General features: G+C 45.8%; 1 protein-coding gene across 1 annotated transcript in view; it reads right to left on the bottom strand.

The window, feature by feature from the left end:
* Positions 1–17,360, bottom strand: part of LOC132247276 (hydrocephalus-inducing protein homolog) — a gene marked incomplete at its 5' end in the record, with an annotated part of 43,984 nt that overhangs the window by 8,569 nt on the left and 18,055 nt on the right. The window contains 3 exons of the mRNA XM_059720156.1: positions 994–1,094; positions 3,230–3,465; positions 9,188–9,255. Of these exons, the coding sequence (XP_059576139.1) occupies positions 994–1,094; positions 3,230–3,465; positions 9,188–9,255 (405 nt within the window). The remainder of the gene's footprint in view (positions 1–993; positions 1,095–3,229; positions 3,466–9,187; positions 9,256–17,360) is intronic.

Raw genomic sequence — 17,360 nt, 5'->3', positions numbered from 1 at the left:
AAAATGCATTAATTAATAAATTGGGGCTCAGAGACCCCCAGGGTATTGAACATTATGTCCATTACTGTTCCTATATGACAATCTCAAAAATTATCTTACAGAACTAACTCCAGCTGGGACTTGCTAAAGCACTCAGTATTGGCTAAACTCCACTGTCATTGACAGCACTTATGGTAGCATTAAATCTGTAAATCACATACATGTACATATATAGATGTATGATGTATGTCTGTGCATATTTTTGGGTGTATAAATGATTAAACCAGACGGCCAAATACATCACTGCTGTAATTCAGGGAAGCTGACTGAGTTACAATGAGGCTGAATTTGCCCTACAGAATCTCCCTTGGAAAGAATGAACTCTCACTTAAATGTGCGATGCCAGAAGACCAAGAGGACTAGAGGAATGCTGTTGAACTTGAGCTCTTTCTTTAAAATGAACAATGATTTCCTTCTGTAATATCTTTAATTTGTTCTTTCTTAATAAAAATTCACAATTTGGGCCTAAGTCTCTTCTCTCATGCTTTGCATGCTAATCGACAAGTTAGCTTCATCTCTCATTTGGTTGCCATTCATGTCTCAAACAGCTTTTCCACTGCAGGGAACAAATGTACCACTTTTGTTGCCACCCCATTCAAGTATAATACTTGTGAAGAAATGGGATGGCTGTTGGTTGCTTGCACCTTAAATCTGTAATGCTGCATGTACTAAAAGTCAAGCCAACAATGAATATGATTACTCTTCTCGTTCTGAAAAATGTTCACGGTCCTTCCCTTATCTATAGGACAAGTGCTTTTTTGTGTGTGTTGTTTTCAATATTTTGTCATTCCCCTATCAGATTTAGCTTTAGTGCTCAACTATGCAGAATAATCTCATTAATTTATGCTTATTACTTAGGGATGAAAGGCTAAATCCTGCAAATTGTGTATATGGCAGCACATTGCAGGTAAAATGGGGACAAAGGGGGAACAGCTGCAAGCAAAGTACCAATACCTTGCTGTAATTAGGAGGGCTAGCACTTCCTCTCCAATGCCATCTATGTCTACCACCAGCGCCGTTTCATATTTCTTCACAGTGTTGGAACATAAGGTCACCTACCAAAGGAAAAGAGGAGCAAATATTTTATTTTCTGAAGTGCTCTCCCTCTTTCTGTCAGTGTGATAATTCAGTGAACTCTAGCATCCCCTGTTTGGGATTTCTGGAGATCAACCACTGGGTAACAATTTGTTGAATAAGGCTGCACTAGTTTACATTATCAGTGATTCCCAATGGTGACTCTTTGGACTATCAGTTACTTAGGTAGCATTTCCTGGGAGTCCATTGATGAAGCATTTTGCAACAAAAGTTGTAAAAATTTGGGAAATGTAAGAGCAGAATTGGGAGTCAAGGGATTTTTTCAATAAAAACACCCATGTAATAGAAAACTCCAGAAATTAAGGCTTTAACAACCCAAATTATTTACAGTATTTTTCTCTCCCTCAGGATGTTCATTTCAAATGACAATAGTCATTTACACCAACTTGAAAAGTTATACTACTGCAAGTATATTACTACAAGTATAAAAAGAAAGTTATATTACTGCAAGTATATTACTGTTTTTTCTGCAAGTTCTGCAGTTTGATACCAAGTATTGCAGGGCTGATCTAAGTTTGCTGTTATTTAAGCATGAAGCAGATCAAGGAATCAACCCTGGTCATTGTTGGTTGGTCAAGCATACTGCTTCTAAGTACCTTCCACACTGCAAGCACATCAAAGGTGATCTGTATTGCTACGGGGTTTAATTCATTTTTTTTAATTTGCTGTTCAGTGAAAAAAGTAGTGCATGTGTCTGCTTCACTTCTTTGGGAATGAGTTAAAATTCCCTGAAGAGCAGATTCAGTGTGAAATATTCAGTGAAGAAAAGAAAGTTCCTAAGCAAATGCACCCATTTGTTACTTTTTTTTTTTTGCTTTAGGCAGTAGAATGATGTAGCTGAAATGCTGTACACAAGACCCTGGCTGGTATTTGGCAGGTGGTGAAGATGTTTATAGGCAGGCTCCTCTGTTTTTATACAGCAGTGATTCCAGGCTAGAGTTCTACTTCTTACCAGGCTGCAACAATGGCTCACCACACTAGTATATGTTCTGTCTTGATAGGGCATGGTCATCTGGTTCATAGTCTCATCAGTCCCAAGTGCTCTCTGAGAAAATGCTATCGCTGTTTGCAAAGACAAGCTTGGGGACAAAGTGAACCTGCACGTTTATCTCCCCCAAAGTTTGAGCTAACCCATAAATAGACCCAAGACTCTCCCTAACCACACTGGTATCAGATTTTTGCTGAAACATCCTTCTGAAAAAAGATCCTGACTTTCCAGTTAATGTTACAGTTAGGGTAGAAATCCATTCCTGCTGTCATTCTACAATTAGTCTGTGTGCTGACACCATGGATAAATCTGGCTCATGAGTTTCATTTCACTATCCAATGAAGTAATTTCACAAGTCAAGAAGGACATGAATGAGACTTGTACCACATTTTGGCATTTGGCAGTTATACCCTAACACTACTCACTGCCATGAGACGGAGATAAAGTCTTTGTTTTCCATGTTATGTAATAACTGATCAGTTGCAAAAATGAATAAAACAAGAGGACTAAGCTTTTTTCAGGCTTCCATGGGATTTAACTATGCCACATTAAAACAAAGAAAATTCACATTAATATAATTACTCCAGATTTATAATGAGTTATTGACAGAAAAATTTGGCTTAAGAGCTGTCAGGAAAGCTGAGTGCCTTAGCTTTCATTGTCCCTGTTAGAAATCACTAGCTTTCATTAGCTTTCATTGTCCCTGTTAGAAATCACTGCTTTGATTAAGACACTATTCTGTGGTGAAAATTAAACTGAGAAAAAAAGCAATACATGTTTTTTAAACACAAGTATTCCTTTTTTCCAGTTACTACTTTTTGTCCTAATTCTTCTTCCTCCTACTTTAAATCAACGACCAGCTGCTCTCAGAAGTTCTGTAGACCTATATCTGAACACTCATTAAGAGTTTTTGTGGTTAAAATTCATGGATACCTCGCAGCTTTGGAAACCAAACTGGAAACAGTCAAGCTTCTTTTTATAACCGTGGTCAATGAAAACTGTTGTTTTACTCATATTATACTAAAACCTAACAGTGAAAAAGCCCTGTTTTGAATTTTATAAAGCTTTACCTCCACCTGCTGAACAGCGGTTTGATGTACATTGTACCTGGATGTCCAGGAATCCTTGAGGACGGATAGTCCCACTGCTAGGCAATATGGTAAATTCCTTTGACTTGACATTTCCTTGGGGTCCCTTCCTCCAGGATGGTCTTGTGATGTCTGAAATCTGAACAAAACTGGTAACACTTGGATCGCTGGGGCCATCTCCGGGGATACGAAGGTTAAAAGTCATTGGAACCAAGGATGTATTACAGAGGCAACATGATAATGTACGAGGAAATCCTATAAAGTAATGGCACCAAATATAAGTTTATGCATGAACTATCCCTTGCATCCTAGAGTATATTTATGATAAAAACTGTACTTGGAATTTAGCTCTTTTTTATTTTAATTACAGCTAACTGAGAAGCAAAGCAATCTTCAATCAATAATTAATCTTCAATCAGCTTCTTTTTACATTGCTCACAGAGGTTGCTTCTCTAGAAATACTACTTTCCCTGTTGCTGATCACCAAGGCCACTTGTACACATGACGGGGGTTCAGTCCTCTAAACTGAAATGGTGATTTTTTAATTGTGATGATTAAAAACCCACCATTTCAATTTAGGGGCTACCATCACTGTGACAGTGAGTGGCCCAATTCTTTTTTTTTTTTCTTCCCTTGTGGAGCCTACCTGCCTCTCCTGAAGTTGGGGGGAGATCTGCCGCCAGGCCACAGACCCTGAGCTGTGGGGGGCCCTGGTCTTTCCCTACACGCCAGCAGCACTTCCCGAGGCTGCCTGGGCAGGGTGCTATCTATTAGGGCTGGGCGAAATAGCACCATTTCATTTTGACTTCTGTTTCTTCATTTCAAAGGGACAGTGTTTCATTTTGCCATTTTGTTTCATTTCAAAACACTGTTCCATTTCATTCTGTCTAAACTGTTTCGCTGTTTCAACGCGTTTCACCCATAGGCTATAATGGGGAATCATGAAAATGCCTGTAACTTCGTTATTTCTTGCCTGATTCAGATGAAAATTGCAGGGATGGTAGCCCCTTCTAAGGGCATGAAGCCTGCTATGTTTCAAAGAAAAAGGTGTAGGGGTTTCTGGAGAACTGCACCTGAAACTGCTGAAAGCAAAATTGGTGTCACCTGCTGGCAGTGGCAGCCTGCCTCCTGTCATCCTGTGTGGAGATCTGGGGGCCCACACCCCCAGGAAGGCTGTGGCGCTGTGCCAGACTCCTCTGCACAGCCTGTCCCCAGCAACAGGAAGACTGGTGCTGCAGCTGGCCCCAGGCAGCAGTGACAGCCTCCTGTGACCCCAAGTGCAGATCTGGGGGCCTGCATCTCTGGGAGGAATCCAGCAGCCCTGGGAAGGTAGGTTGAGCTCTGTGGGGCTGGCAGAGCTGCTCGCAGTACAGTCCTGCTTCTCCCCACCTTCTACCACTGGGTTGCACTCCGAGCCTGGTGGTGGGAGGTGGCGGACAGCCAGTTTCAGGGTCACTTCCAGAGTGCAGCCCTGGCTCCAAGTGCAGCCCTGGCCAGTGGCTCTCCCCGACCTCCCGCCGCCAGGCTCAGCTCTGTGGGGCTGGCAGAGCCACTCAGACTGCAGGCCAGTGGCAGGAGGCAGTGGAGAGCCAGGGCTACTCTCCGAGTGGCTCCACCAGCCCCATGGAGCTCAGCCCAGAGGGAGGAGGTGGCAGTAGAGCCAGTGGTGGAGCCGCTTGGAGTGCAGCCCTGGCTCTGAGCGCAGCCCTGGCCAGTGGCTCTCCCCTGCTTCCCACTGCCAGGCTCAGCTCCATGGGGCTGTGGAGCCTCCAGACACTGGGCAGTGCTCACCAGGGCTGCGCTCAGAATCAGGGCTGTGCTCCAAGCAGCTCCGCCATCCCATGGAGCTGAGCCTAGTGGGGGGAGGCAGGGGAGAACCACTCACCAGGGCTGCACTCCAAGTAGCTCTGCCACTGGCTCTCTCACTGCCTCTCACTGCTGGGCTGAGCTCCATCAGGCTGGCAGAGCTACTTGGAACGCAGCCCTGGCTCTCCCCCGCCTCCTGCCACTGGGCTACTTTGAAACTTGAAATATTTAGAAACTTTTGAAAAATTTCAACTGCCCTCATTTAATTTCAAAGCTGTTTCAAAGCCTTTTGTTTTGTTTCAATTTTGCTGTTTTGAGATCGAAATGCGTCAAACCAGCTTTGAAACGAAATGCTCATCAAAATTTTGCGCAGCCCTACTATCCATGCGGGTGCTGCCCCAACTCATAGCCAGCACCTGCTGAATCCAACTCTTCCCTGAGGCCGCTCGAGAAGCAGTGCCTGATAGGCTTCTAGCATATGGGCTCAGGGAAGAGTTGGATCTAGCAAGGGGCCCAATCTTTTTTTTTCCCCACAAGGCCTGCCCGCCCCTCCTGTGGCTGCGGGGTGAGCTGCTGGTAGGCCCTGAGCTGCAGGGGGCCCTGGAACTTTCCTCCATGGTCGTGGTGCCCCCCAGGGCCACCCATTGGGCAACTAGTGGGCAAGTGCTGCTCTAGGTCACAGGCAGCATCCAACCATGTCCAACTGTTCCCAGAGCTCGAGCTTGGGCAGCACATGCCCACTAGCAGTCTGTCCAGGAAGCCCCAAGGGGTGCCGCCACTATGAAAGGCAGGACTGGGGCCCTCCACAGCTGGGGGCTGCTCAGACCACGGGCAGCTTGGCCCTGGCTGTGGGAGATGTGGGTAGGCTCCTTGGTGAAAAAGAAAAAGGATCAGGCTGCTCACTGCTTCTGCCTTTAGCCTGCCTCCCCTGCAGTGGGGGCGGGGGTCAAAGGTGGGCAAGGTGTCGAAGGCTGCAATGTTACAAATAGCTATGTTGCAAACTAAACTACATGTGGATGTGGTTTAGTTTGCAATATAGCAAACTCATTTAAATCATTAAATCTGAAGACTGTGCCTTCTGTTCTCTAGCCAGTAAACAATAGGAGTTGACCTATCCTGATTCTCACCTCTTCACATGAATTTTTAGATAGTAACAGCCTCCCAAAACACATTTTTTGCCTTCTATTAACCAATAATTTTCTCACATTCATCTCTCAAGCAGATCTCCACTTTGCCGTACAATAATTTCTTGTAGCATTCTTTATAGAGAGTGACCTTGAATTCCACTTAGAATTGAATACAGAGTACCGCTTGCTTGATAGATAAAACATGATGGTGAATGTATGTTATATTGATATATACATTGTGAATCCACTTCCAGGTGAAATTCTAGGCTCTTTTTACTATCTAAAACACTCTAAATACCTGTTACCTCAGATCCTGAATATCCTTTAGGCCTCAGTAATATAACTGTTCTTGGCAGAAATGTTCTGTCCCTCTATAGTTTATTGTGCAGGCATAATGCAGCGGAAGATGCATTAGCTTGCAAGATCAGAACCTAAGCTATTACAGAAGTCAGCTGCTTACTTCACTAGCTAATCCTATAGGAATGAAGATGGCACATCCTTCACTCTCCAACTACAAAGCATTAGATGATATCAAAGTAAAGAAAAACCAGCTGGAGATATAGGATGTTGTGTACATATGTTCTTCAACTGGAACACTTTCTCAGACAATTGCTACAGGAATTTAGTATTAGAAGGCATTTAGCAGGAAGGTGGGATGTCACTGTGAAGGACACATGTACACTGCATAGAAACTAAAAAATGAACAAAGTCACCAGACAATGACAATAATTAATGGTATATATTAAAAGCAGCAAGGATGAAAAAACCTTTGTTTGCTGCTGAATGGGCCTCATTAATGAAAACCTCCTTAAAGAAAATGAAGCTAGTGTTACATAACTGGTTTTGTTTTTTCCATGGAAGATGTCTGTTTTTTGGGTTTTTTTGGTTTTGTTTTTTGTTTTTATTCAAAAGGAAACAGAGAAATTAAAAGCCACAACAGTGGCATACAGAAAGGAGGATACTATTTAGGAAAGGTAAATGAGTCTTCTTAAAAAGTCTGTGGACAGCATGAAAACACAGAGATATCCCAGGCACAGAATGATAATGTGCCTTCAATCAATCCACAATTGATTTCACATTTAAACTTTCAACCGTCTCTGTAAAAAGCCTTTTGTTCAAGATGGGAGAATCAGAATCTGCATTTAAATAGAGATGTTCTGAATGCACAGACATGGGAATGTGTCAGCAATGCTGTGCTTTCAATGGAGGAAGAGAAGATGCCAGTGATGAGGAGGATATCAATTCCTACTGCAGAGCTGTTTCATGGCTATATTAACTAGTAAAAAATAATGAGATGTCCTCACAGAAGGAATTAACTTTTCACACAAAAAGGACAGGAGGATAGGTAATTTTATTGCCTTGCAATTCTAATAGCAGGACTTTTATCGACTAGTGACACAGCTAACTCTTCCTCTCTGTGCAATGCACAGACCCCCAGGGAGAAGTTAACTTAACACTCCCTTCCCTCTGTCCTTCGGGGGCAACCATGGACAGTCATGCTGGTGCCAAAGAGATTACAAGTCTTGAGTTAAACAAACTACTTACAGATACTAGATAACCTTAACACCAGCTAAATTGTTTACTTCCTCCTTGTATGAAATGAAATACAAAAAGCTCTCATTATTCCTTACTGTATATGGCTCACTTGTAAGGGTCTATAGTGCATATTATGATGCAGCTTTAACTACCTAGGGGACACGTTTACTAATATCCCGAGAACTCTTTTTTTCCCCATCTTCATTTAAAACTTTTCAAAGGCTTCAAATACCTCATCCCTTTTAGCTGCTGCTAGATGGTTTTGTTTTTTTTTTGTTTTTTTTTGGTTTTTTTGGGGGGGTAAATGAAAACTCAATAAATTCAGGCTTCTGTTCAACACAGTGTTCCATTAATACATGTGCATTTATGACTAAGGATTGGCCATGCTCTGTGAGGGAAATCTGGGCTCTTCCAACTGCAGTGATCAGGATTGCCGTTCTGGCACCATGATCCATAAGCAAAGAACTACCTGCATCTATATTGTAGGATTTCAACATATGTATCAGTCTTCTGGAAAGAATGTTTTATTATATATTAAGCATGAGCAAACATGCATTTGAACACTCCAAAGTTCACTTTAGTTTGGAGTTCTTCAAATTCAGTGATTTTCAAGGCCATGTAACTCCAGTCAGGAGGGGTGGAAGCAGGAATCCCTGCGTGCCTCTTGCCCTCTGGTCTCCAGAAGTTCCTGAAGACAGCCGAGCACACACACTGTCCACATTTGGCTGCTGCCAAATCTCTGAATCACCCAGGTCCATCCCCTGCCCCTCTCCCCACTGTCCCATGATGCATCAATCCTCCCCCCATGGTTGCCTTGCCCACCCCAGCTCTGGCCCTTTAAGGGAAAAAACCCCCCAAAACCCCTGGACTTACCGGGTTCCTGCCTAGGAACCCTGGACTTACCGGGATCCCCACTGCCCCTCACTGTGTGGGGTTCTTCCATGAGCCCTCCGAATCCCCAAGGCTGCTGCAGGAGTCAGTGAGCCTGGGGTTTTTTTCAGTTATTTTTTCCCTAAAGGGCAAGAGCTGGGGCAGGGAAGGCAGCCGGGGGGCTGGGGAAGCGGGAGGGGGTCAGGGGGCTGGGGGAGGAGGCAGGGGAAAGGGGCTGACGGAGGTCCTCCCATGGTCCCCTCCCCCCTCCCCCAGTCTCCCCTCCCCTGGCCCCTACATACCAGCTCCGAGTCTGGGTCCAGCTCCCTGCTGCAGCAGTTGGGGACTGCCCGGATCACTGAAGCTCTCCGAATCTTTTCCGAAGATATGGAGAGCTTCAAATCGATTCAGACCTTTTTACTGGTTTCCTGATTCGATTTGGATTTGGAGATTCGGCCACCGAATGGGGCTGAATCTCCTCTGAATCAAATCAGCACCCAAAGCTTTGCACAGACCTAATTTTTATACCCCAAAGTCTGTTGCAAAGTAACAAATGTAATAGATGCTCTTCCACTAAAATATTTTAATACCATTGTAGGTCTTACTTAACTTAGCAACTGGGGATGGTGTACACTCACCAAAAGAGACATCACCAAAATTTAGGTATGGTACACTGAAATGAAATGTGGGTCCAATAACACAGCCACTGGAAGGAAAAAGAAAAAGCTGTTTAGAAAGATAGAGTTCAAAGCTTTCAGTTGCTGCTACAATTAACTTCAACCTGGAAAAGGTTGGAATCACCAGGTAGTTTCAAAACAGTACATTACCACCCATGCTTAGCAGGGCTTCAGTGTGAGTGGTAGAGAGTCTATATGAAGACTAATGCAGAGTGATGCAAAATGAGAAAAGCCACCTCATAGTTTCATAGATGTTAGGGTTGGAAGGGACCTATTAGATCATCGAGTCCGACCCCCTGCCCTGGGCAGGAATGAGTGCTGCTGATGTCCAATCTGAATTCGCTCTCTTCCAGTTTGTGGCCATTATTTCTAGTTACCCCAACAGGCGCCCTGGTAAACATTGTATCCCCTATTTCTTGCTGGCCCCCCCCGATGAGTTTGTAGGCAGCCACGAGATCACCTCTCAGCCTCCTCTTGCAGAAACATAAGAAGTTTAGGTCTCCCAATAGGTCCACATAGGTTTTTTTCTGTAGGCCTTTAACAAGATTAGTGGCCCTCCTCTGAACCCTACCCTCTCCAGGCCATCCACATCCCTCCTGAAGTACAGTGCCCAAAATTGGACACAGTACTCCATCTGTGGCCTGACCAATGCCGCATAGAGGACAATTATCACCTCCCTAGAACTGTTTGTGATGCACCTACTTATACAAGAAAGGATGCGGTTGTAGCAAAACCCCCCATTTTTTATTTTTATTTTTTTAAATGCATTCCCCCTCCCCCAACCATTTCTGAATTTCCATCTCTATTCCCTATAGATAAGTATAAGTGAGCTAAGACATAGGATAAGCTTCAGCATTTTATTTTGGTAGCAAGCTGTATTTGTTTTGTTTTTTTCCCCTTCTTTATAATGTATAATTACGATGTTTATATTGATTTTTACTGTTCTATATTACTGTTTTACTGGTACTACATGATTTAGGCCTACGTATCTAAGTTAGCATAAGTCATGTCAAGTTTCCATTTTGTTTGTCAAGTCTCCATCCTGTCCCCAGGCCTGGTTGTGTAACCCATGACTCACACCTACCCTTCCTATGTAACTTGGTTCCTGAATGACTGGGGATGAATGAGGGTGCTTGAGAGACAATGGCAGTAGGTCTAAAAATAGCTCCCTCCGAATGACCAAACCATCAATACCAATACCTGGACCAACGACCCAGCCCTTGGAACCACCCTCAACATTCAAGAAACAAAAGATGAGGCAACCCACCATTGTGCCAAGCTGCACATGCTCAGTAAGAACACCTGGAGCCCTCTGGAACAGGACTAACATTGCCTGGACAGGCCCTCCCTATAGGAGATCAGAGGTAGTCTGCCCCATAAAAGGGGTAGTGAAGACTGACTCCTTGGGACGCCCTCTCCATCTGGACCAGCACCATGCCACACCACCTATTTCCCAAAGGCCCTGCCGGCAACCCCCTCTGGACAACACCTGCTGGACAAGGACCCCTTTCCAGCCTGGATACGTAGCTATCACCCCCCACCCTCTCTTCAACCAAGGAGTTGGACTCTGCTTCTCTTCCCTACCTGGACTCCAACCCTTCCACTGAGTCTTTTTTCCTGCTGCCATTTTGTGTGTGTGTGTGTGTACACCACTAACTTCATGGGGCTGTGTAGCATGTTGTCTGTTTAATAAACCTGTTATTTGGACCCCTGAGTTGGGTTTTGCTTTATTATAGTGCAGACCTGCTCCAATCTCTGCTCCTCGTCCCTCTAACTTCTGTCTCATTTCTCCCTCTCCTGCATCTGGCTCACTGCCACCTCCAACACCTGTCCTGAGCTCCTCTCTGCCTCCAAACCCCCCATTTCTTTGCCACTGTCTTATCCTTATGCCTTTTCCCCTGAGCAACCAGGTTTCTGCCTCAGTTTCTTTCCTGGCTGTCTCCTCCTTGCCACCACTTATCTGCCCCCTACTCCGATATCTCAGCTGTCTGCCTCAGTTTCCAGCCCCAAGCTCCCAGGTTCCTGCCTCTCTCTCTTTCCTGGCTGCCTCCTCCTTGCCTCCGGGCTTCTTCTTTTTTTTTTTTTTCTTCTCTTTTCCCTCCCATGCACCAGTGACCTCGAGTAACCCTGGGGCCACTTGATCTTAAATAAACCCAAGCCTCAGCTCCTCAGTCAGCTTCTCTCTAGTCCACCGGTTCTAATCCCAGTTCTGGCAACTTTCACTCCCTACACTTTAACTCTCTCTCTCTCTCTTTCACCTTAACCTTCCCCCAGGTGCCCCAAGCACACACATACATACCGTACCATCCAAGTTAGGAACTTACCTATGTGTAGGTGGGTTGTATGTGTGTGAACTGGTGAGTGTGTGTGTGTGTGTGTGTGTGTGTATATCGTGTGCATGATATACAAATTAGTGATCTGTGTATGTGTACTGAGTGTGCGGGTACTGACAATTGTTTTTTGTCTAATTTTTAGTGTGTAGTGTGTATGTGCTTGAATTGGTGATAGGTATGCACGTGCCTGGGCTGGTTTGGATGTGTATGTGCCAGAGCTGGTAGTGTGCATGTGTATGTGTGTGTATGCACCTAATTGATTTGTGTGTTTGTATATGTGCAATTGTGTCACACCCTCCTAACAGCGCAATATTGAGATCCTGAGAGTTGGCCTGACCCCACGGGGCAACACGGTTAGCTTTACTTATTACCTGATCACACTGGTGACTCATGTTCATTTTGGAGTTGACTATGACTGACATCCCTTTCCACAGTTGTGCTTAGAGTGGTACCTCCCAGACTATAGGAGTGTTGATGATTCTTCCTCCCCAGGTGCAACACATGATATTTATCCTTGTTAAACTGCATCCTATTATGTTTGGCCCATTTCCCCAGCCTGACCAAATCAGCCTGGATTCGCTCCCTGCCGTCTAGTTTGTGTACCTCCCCTCATAGTTTGATGTTGTCAGCAAATTTGGACAGGATGCTTTCTACTCCCTTGTCCAAGTTACTAATGAAGATATTGAATAGTACCGGTCCCAGGACAGAGCCTTGGGGGACTCCGCTGCCCACGTTCCTCCAGGTAGAAACTGACCCGTCCACCACATAAGCCAATTTTCTTAATAATCTACATTGCAACTGTTTAATTTATTTATAAGAATTGGGTGTGACACTGTGTCAAAGGCCTTTTTAAAATCTAAGTAAAAACATCTACCTCTATTCCTTCATCCATACATTTTGTGACCTGGTTGTAAAATGAAACCAGGTTAGTCAGGCAGGATCTGCCTGCTATGAACCCATGCTGATTGCCCTTAGCATCATTTTACCCACTGGTCCCCCACAAATGTGATCCTTAACAATTTTCTCAAAGGTCTAACCAAGGACAGAGGTGAGACTAACCGGCCTATAGTTACCCGGTTCCTCCTTCCTCCCCTTCTTGAAAATAGGGACCACATTGGCCCTTTTCCAATCCTCCAGGACCTGTCCTGAGCACCACGAGTGCTCAAACAGTTGTGCCAGTGGCTCCGCTATGACTCCAGCTAATTCCCTAATTACCCTAGGATTAAGATCATCAGGACCTGTTTGACTTAAATACATTCAACCCCTCCAGGTGCCCCTTTACTAGGTCAGCACAAACAGTTGATGGGTTGGTATCTATACTGGGCTTACCTAAGGTCCCAATGGAATGCATATTTGTATTTGTGTCCAGGAACACGGATGCAAAGAAATCATTTAGAAGCTCCACTTTGACCATCCTAACTGTTACCAGTTTCCCTAGTTCATCCTGAAGGGGCCCTAATTTGTGCTGGTATTCAATCTGACTGATTGAGTTAAATTTCTTCTGTGAGGTCAAGTAAATCTGGAAATAAAGATTCTGTTCCTCCCTTGTCAAGGATCTGTGGATACAACAGATTCACTTAGCATACATGGCCCCTAAAACCTGATCCAATAATGGAGCCAGTGGAAAGCCAATGAAGCCTAGAGTACTGGACTAGGACTCAAGGTTCTATTCCTGGCTCAGCCACTTGCCTAGGGTGACTTTGGGCCAGAAACTTCATTGCTCTGTGTCTCCCCATCTGTAAAACAGAGATCATGATAGTAACCTCCTTTGTATAATTTTAGATCTAATGATGAGAACTGCTATACTTATAGTTCTATATATAGGATCTACTGATGAAAAGAGCTAGGTGCCATTAATGTAACAAGGCTTCCAGATCATAGGTTCTAATTGTTAGCAATATTTCTCAGATAAATGGTGTTTATCTGGTGAACAAAGTAAGTCTTTCCCTTGATAAATATAGGCCCAAAGCAATTAAGTTGCAAGATCTTGAGACAGGAATTCAGGGAAGCTCAAGACACCTATCAACATCCCCCTGCAAGTGCAATAGCATTAATGTGATTGCTGTACAAGAGTTGTCAATAAGTCACTTGTACACTGGGTGATAATTAAACCAAAGCCCAATGTATACTAGGGCTGTGTGAAGCTTCGGGTGCTGATCTGATTTGAGGAGATTCGGCTGGATTTGGTGGCCAAATCTCTAAATCCAAATCGAATCGGGGATCAATAAAAAGGTCCAAATCAATTCAAAGCTCTCTAAATCAAATTCAGAAAAGATTTGGAGAGTTTTGATGGTTCAGACAGTCCCCACCCACTGCAGCAGGGAGCTGAACCCAGACTTGGAGTTGGTAAGTAGGGGGCGGGGAAGGTGGGGCTGGAAGAGGGGGGAGGGGACCATGGGGAGACCCCTACCAGGCCCCATCCCCTGCGTTCTCCCCCAGCACCCACCATGGCTGCCCTGCCCAGCCCCAGTTCCCCATGCTTTAAAAAAAAGCCTGGACTTACTGGGTGCTGCCAGGTGGGGGGGCGATCTCTGCTGCCCCCCACTGCCCCACGCAGCATGGGGGGCTCTGGTACAAGCTCCCCCTACCCCCACCCCCCCATGGCTGCCCCGCCCACCCCAGCTCCAGCCCTTTAAGAACCCCCCCAAATCCGACCCCCAAACTCACCAGTTCCTGCATCAGTCTTGGGGTTTTGGGGGGCTCGTGGAAGAGCCCTCCATGCAGTGCGGGGCAGTAGGGGGCAGCGGAGATCGCCCCCCGCCAGGCAGGAACTGGTGAGTGCAGGATTTTTTGTTTTTTCTTAAAGGGCCAGAGCTGGTGTAGGCGGGGCAGCCACAGGGGGGCTGAAACAGCAGGAGGGGGTTGCGGGACTCATGGCAGAGCCCCCCCCCCCATGTGGCATGGGGCACTGGGGGGCAGTGAGGATCACCCCCCTGCCTGGTGGCTTTTTTTCTCCAAAGTGCCAGGAGCTGGGTCGTATGGGACAGCCATTGCCAGGGCCAGGAGAGTGGGCAGGGGATGGGCTTGTGTGATTTGGCAGCAGACGAATCTCTGAATCAGATTTGGTCAAATCGATTTGGGACAGTGATTCAAATCACCAAATCGAATCACTGTCCCCCAAATTGGCCAAATCCGAATCTGAAGTGAATACTAGCCGCTTCGTAAAGGCCTAATGTATACCTGCATCAGCACTAGAAAACTGCACTGCTCTCAGGCTAGCTCACTTTTAAGTTCTCATTTTCTCTTTCATTCCTCCACTTTTTCACTGATAGAACTAGGACATTTGCGAACTCCATTGAAGCCCATGTGTGGGGTTAGAAAATGCTAACCAACCATTTATAGGTACAACCTGACAGGTTCAGTACGCTAAGATCCTTTTCTCTTAATGGAATTGAGAGACTATAATGAATTGTACCTCCAAGTTTTTTTCTTAGCACTGTGATGGCAGCCACACTTCCATTTTAAATGGATGATAAGGTATTTTCCAATAGTTTGTTGGGGGAACTTCACCTTGAGTTTGCATGCAGTGAGCACTGTTTCTACTTTTTCCAACACTATTGCCTCTTTTCTGGCAATGGTGTGAGTAAAAATATATCTTGATTTCTTCTGGTTGATTTCTCATTGAAAAAGAAATCAGCGACAAGGAATTGGGTATATTCTGATTTTAATTTTGTTTACATTTTATAAATGCATCACAAGTCCTGGAACAGAAATTGTCAAAGAGCACATGGAGCGCTCTTACCTTTAAGAAATTTCAACCCTACACTAATATTCAGTCAATTCTGCCCCAAGAGCTTTCTCTATTTAAATATGAAGGCAGAGATCAAAAGGTCTTCTGCTGGTCATACAGCTGCCTCCTTGCAGACCATGGACTCTATACAGAATATTTCAGGACAAAAATCTAACAACCATTGCATATCTTCCCAAGGCAGCCAGTGAGCCAGCAGACTATGGGCTAGTTCTTATTTCCTTTTACCTGCTCAAGTGGCACATACTCAGCAGCATTACCGCCATTTTCTGCCAGCAGTGCACAGTTTGAGACCCTATTCCACGTGCAGAATCTTGTGCATCCACACTGCATAAGTGTATGTCACAAGAATCCTTCCATGTTTTAGCCTAAAGGTTAATGAACTCAGAAAGGAGGAGACCCAGGTTCTAGGCCAGCGATAGGGAATTATCTTGGCTGGCAGGCCACTTAATGAGTTCTGGTGAGCTGTTGAGGGCCACATACATAAAAACTTTCAGGAGATGATATTTTAATAAATTATAGATAAAAACAAATCATACTAAAAATCAAATATCTATTATAACATTTTAATTTTTAAAATTATTTTGTCTTGATTTATGTGTTTTTGAGTAGTGTATATAGAGGTGATTGCATAATAGTTCAAAATAAAGTCCTACTCTTGTATATTCTGGGGGAGGTGGGGGGGGGCCGCATGTGTGTGGGGCGGCGGTGTGGGGGAGTAGGTGCGCACACGTGTGGAGGGCTGCTCATGTGCTAGGCCCCAGGAGCTGGCCAGGGATGGGGAGAGGGAGGGGGAGCAAGGGGCACATGCAGCAGAACTCACCTGGGCAGTGGGGTGCAGGTATAGTCCATACTCCCCTCCCCCCATCCAGCTTGTGGCTGCCCCTGCAGTGCTCAGCATGGTATTGAGCCCTTCCCACTCCTGTCTGGGGCAGCCTACATCATGCTCCTGTCTGTGCCCACCAATGGTTCTGGCTCTGCATGCACAGCTTCCCAGTGGGGCTCCTCCTGGTACACAGCTTCCCAGTGGGGCTGCAGCTGCCTGGGTAATGCTCGACTCCCGCCACTTCCAGCAGCTCCTCCTATTCCTTCTACTCTTGCCATTGCTGCACTGCTCTGGGCATCAGGTAGCATGGGAAAGTAACAGCAGGTATGAGGACATGTGCTAGACATGACACATCCAGCCAGGTGGAGGGCAAACTGCAGTTGGGTGGCTCCTGCCCCACTGCACAGAGCTCCAGCTCCCAGCTGCCTTCCACTCACTTAGCTGCCTGGCGTGATGAGCAACCACCTGCAGGTGGCCAAGTGGGTGGAAGGTGGCCAGGAGTTGGAGTTGGAGCCCCGTATACTGGAGCAAGATCTGCCCGGCTGCAGCTTCCCCCGTCTGGTTGGGAATGTGGTGCCCAGTATGCATCCCCATGGCTGCTGTTGCTTCCCCACACAACCTGCTGTCCAGAGCAGCAGAGCAGGGGCAGGAGGAGGAGAAGCTGCTGGAAGCAGGGAGAGCCAAGCAGTACCCAGGTGGCTACAGCCACACAGGAAGCAGCCCTGCCAGGAAGCTGTATGCACTGGCAAGGGCCTTGGGCAAGCACAGGTGGGAGCACGGCACGGGCTTCTCTGGGCAGGGCTCAGCCCCATGTGGAGTGCTGTAGGCTGGATCAGATCAATTGGCAGGCCAGATCAGCTTGTGGGCCATAATTTTGCCAACCCCTGTTCTACGCCCTTCCTGCTAACCCAAAGGAGTTTTGAACATGTATCTCCTGCTTCCTAGCACAGTGCACTAATCACCAGGCTACAGGCCCTGCTCCATCCCTCAGAGACAGAGATGGAGATGGAGACAGACACAGATGTGTGGTGAGGAGGGAAAGCAAAGCTAGAAGTTGTGTAACTAAGTAAGATGGTTGCTGCGGTGGATGGGCAGCCCCTCTGGTTCTAGTCCTGGCCCTTATCTGTGGCTGGGAAACACTATGCTGGGAAATAGGAGAAATACAAGTTCAAACCTGCTCTAGATAAGAGGCTGTAAATCTGGGTCTCCGGGTCTCCTACTTCCTGA

Source organism: Alligator mississippiensis, unplaced genomic scaffold, assembly GCF_030867095.1.
Source record: "Alligator mississippiensis isolate rAllMis1 unplaced genomic scaffold, rAllMis1 scaffold_120, whole genome shotgun sequence".
Lineage (NCBI taxonomy): Eukaryota > Metazoa > Chordata > Crocodylia > Alligatoridae > Alligator > Alligator mississippiensis.
Note: the sequence above shows the minus strand (reverse complement) of the source record. Positions and strands in the feature narration are given on the sequence as shown.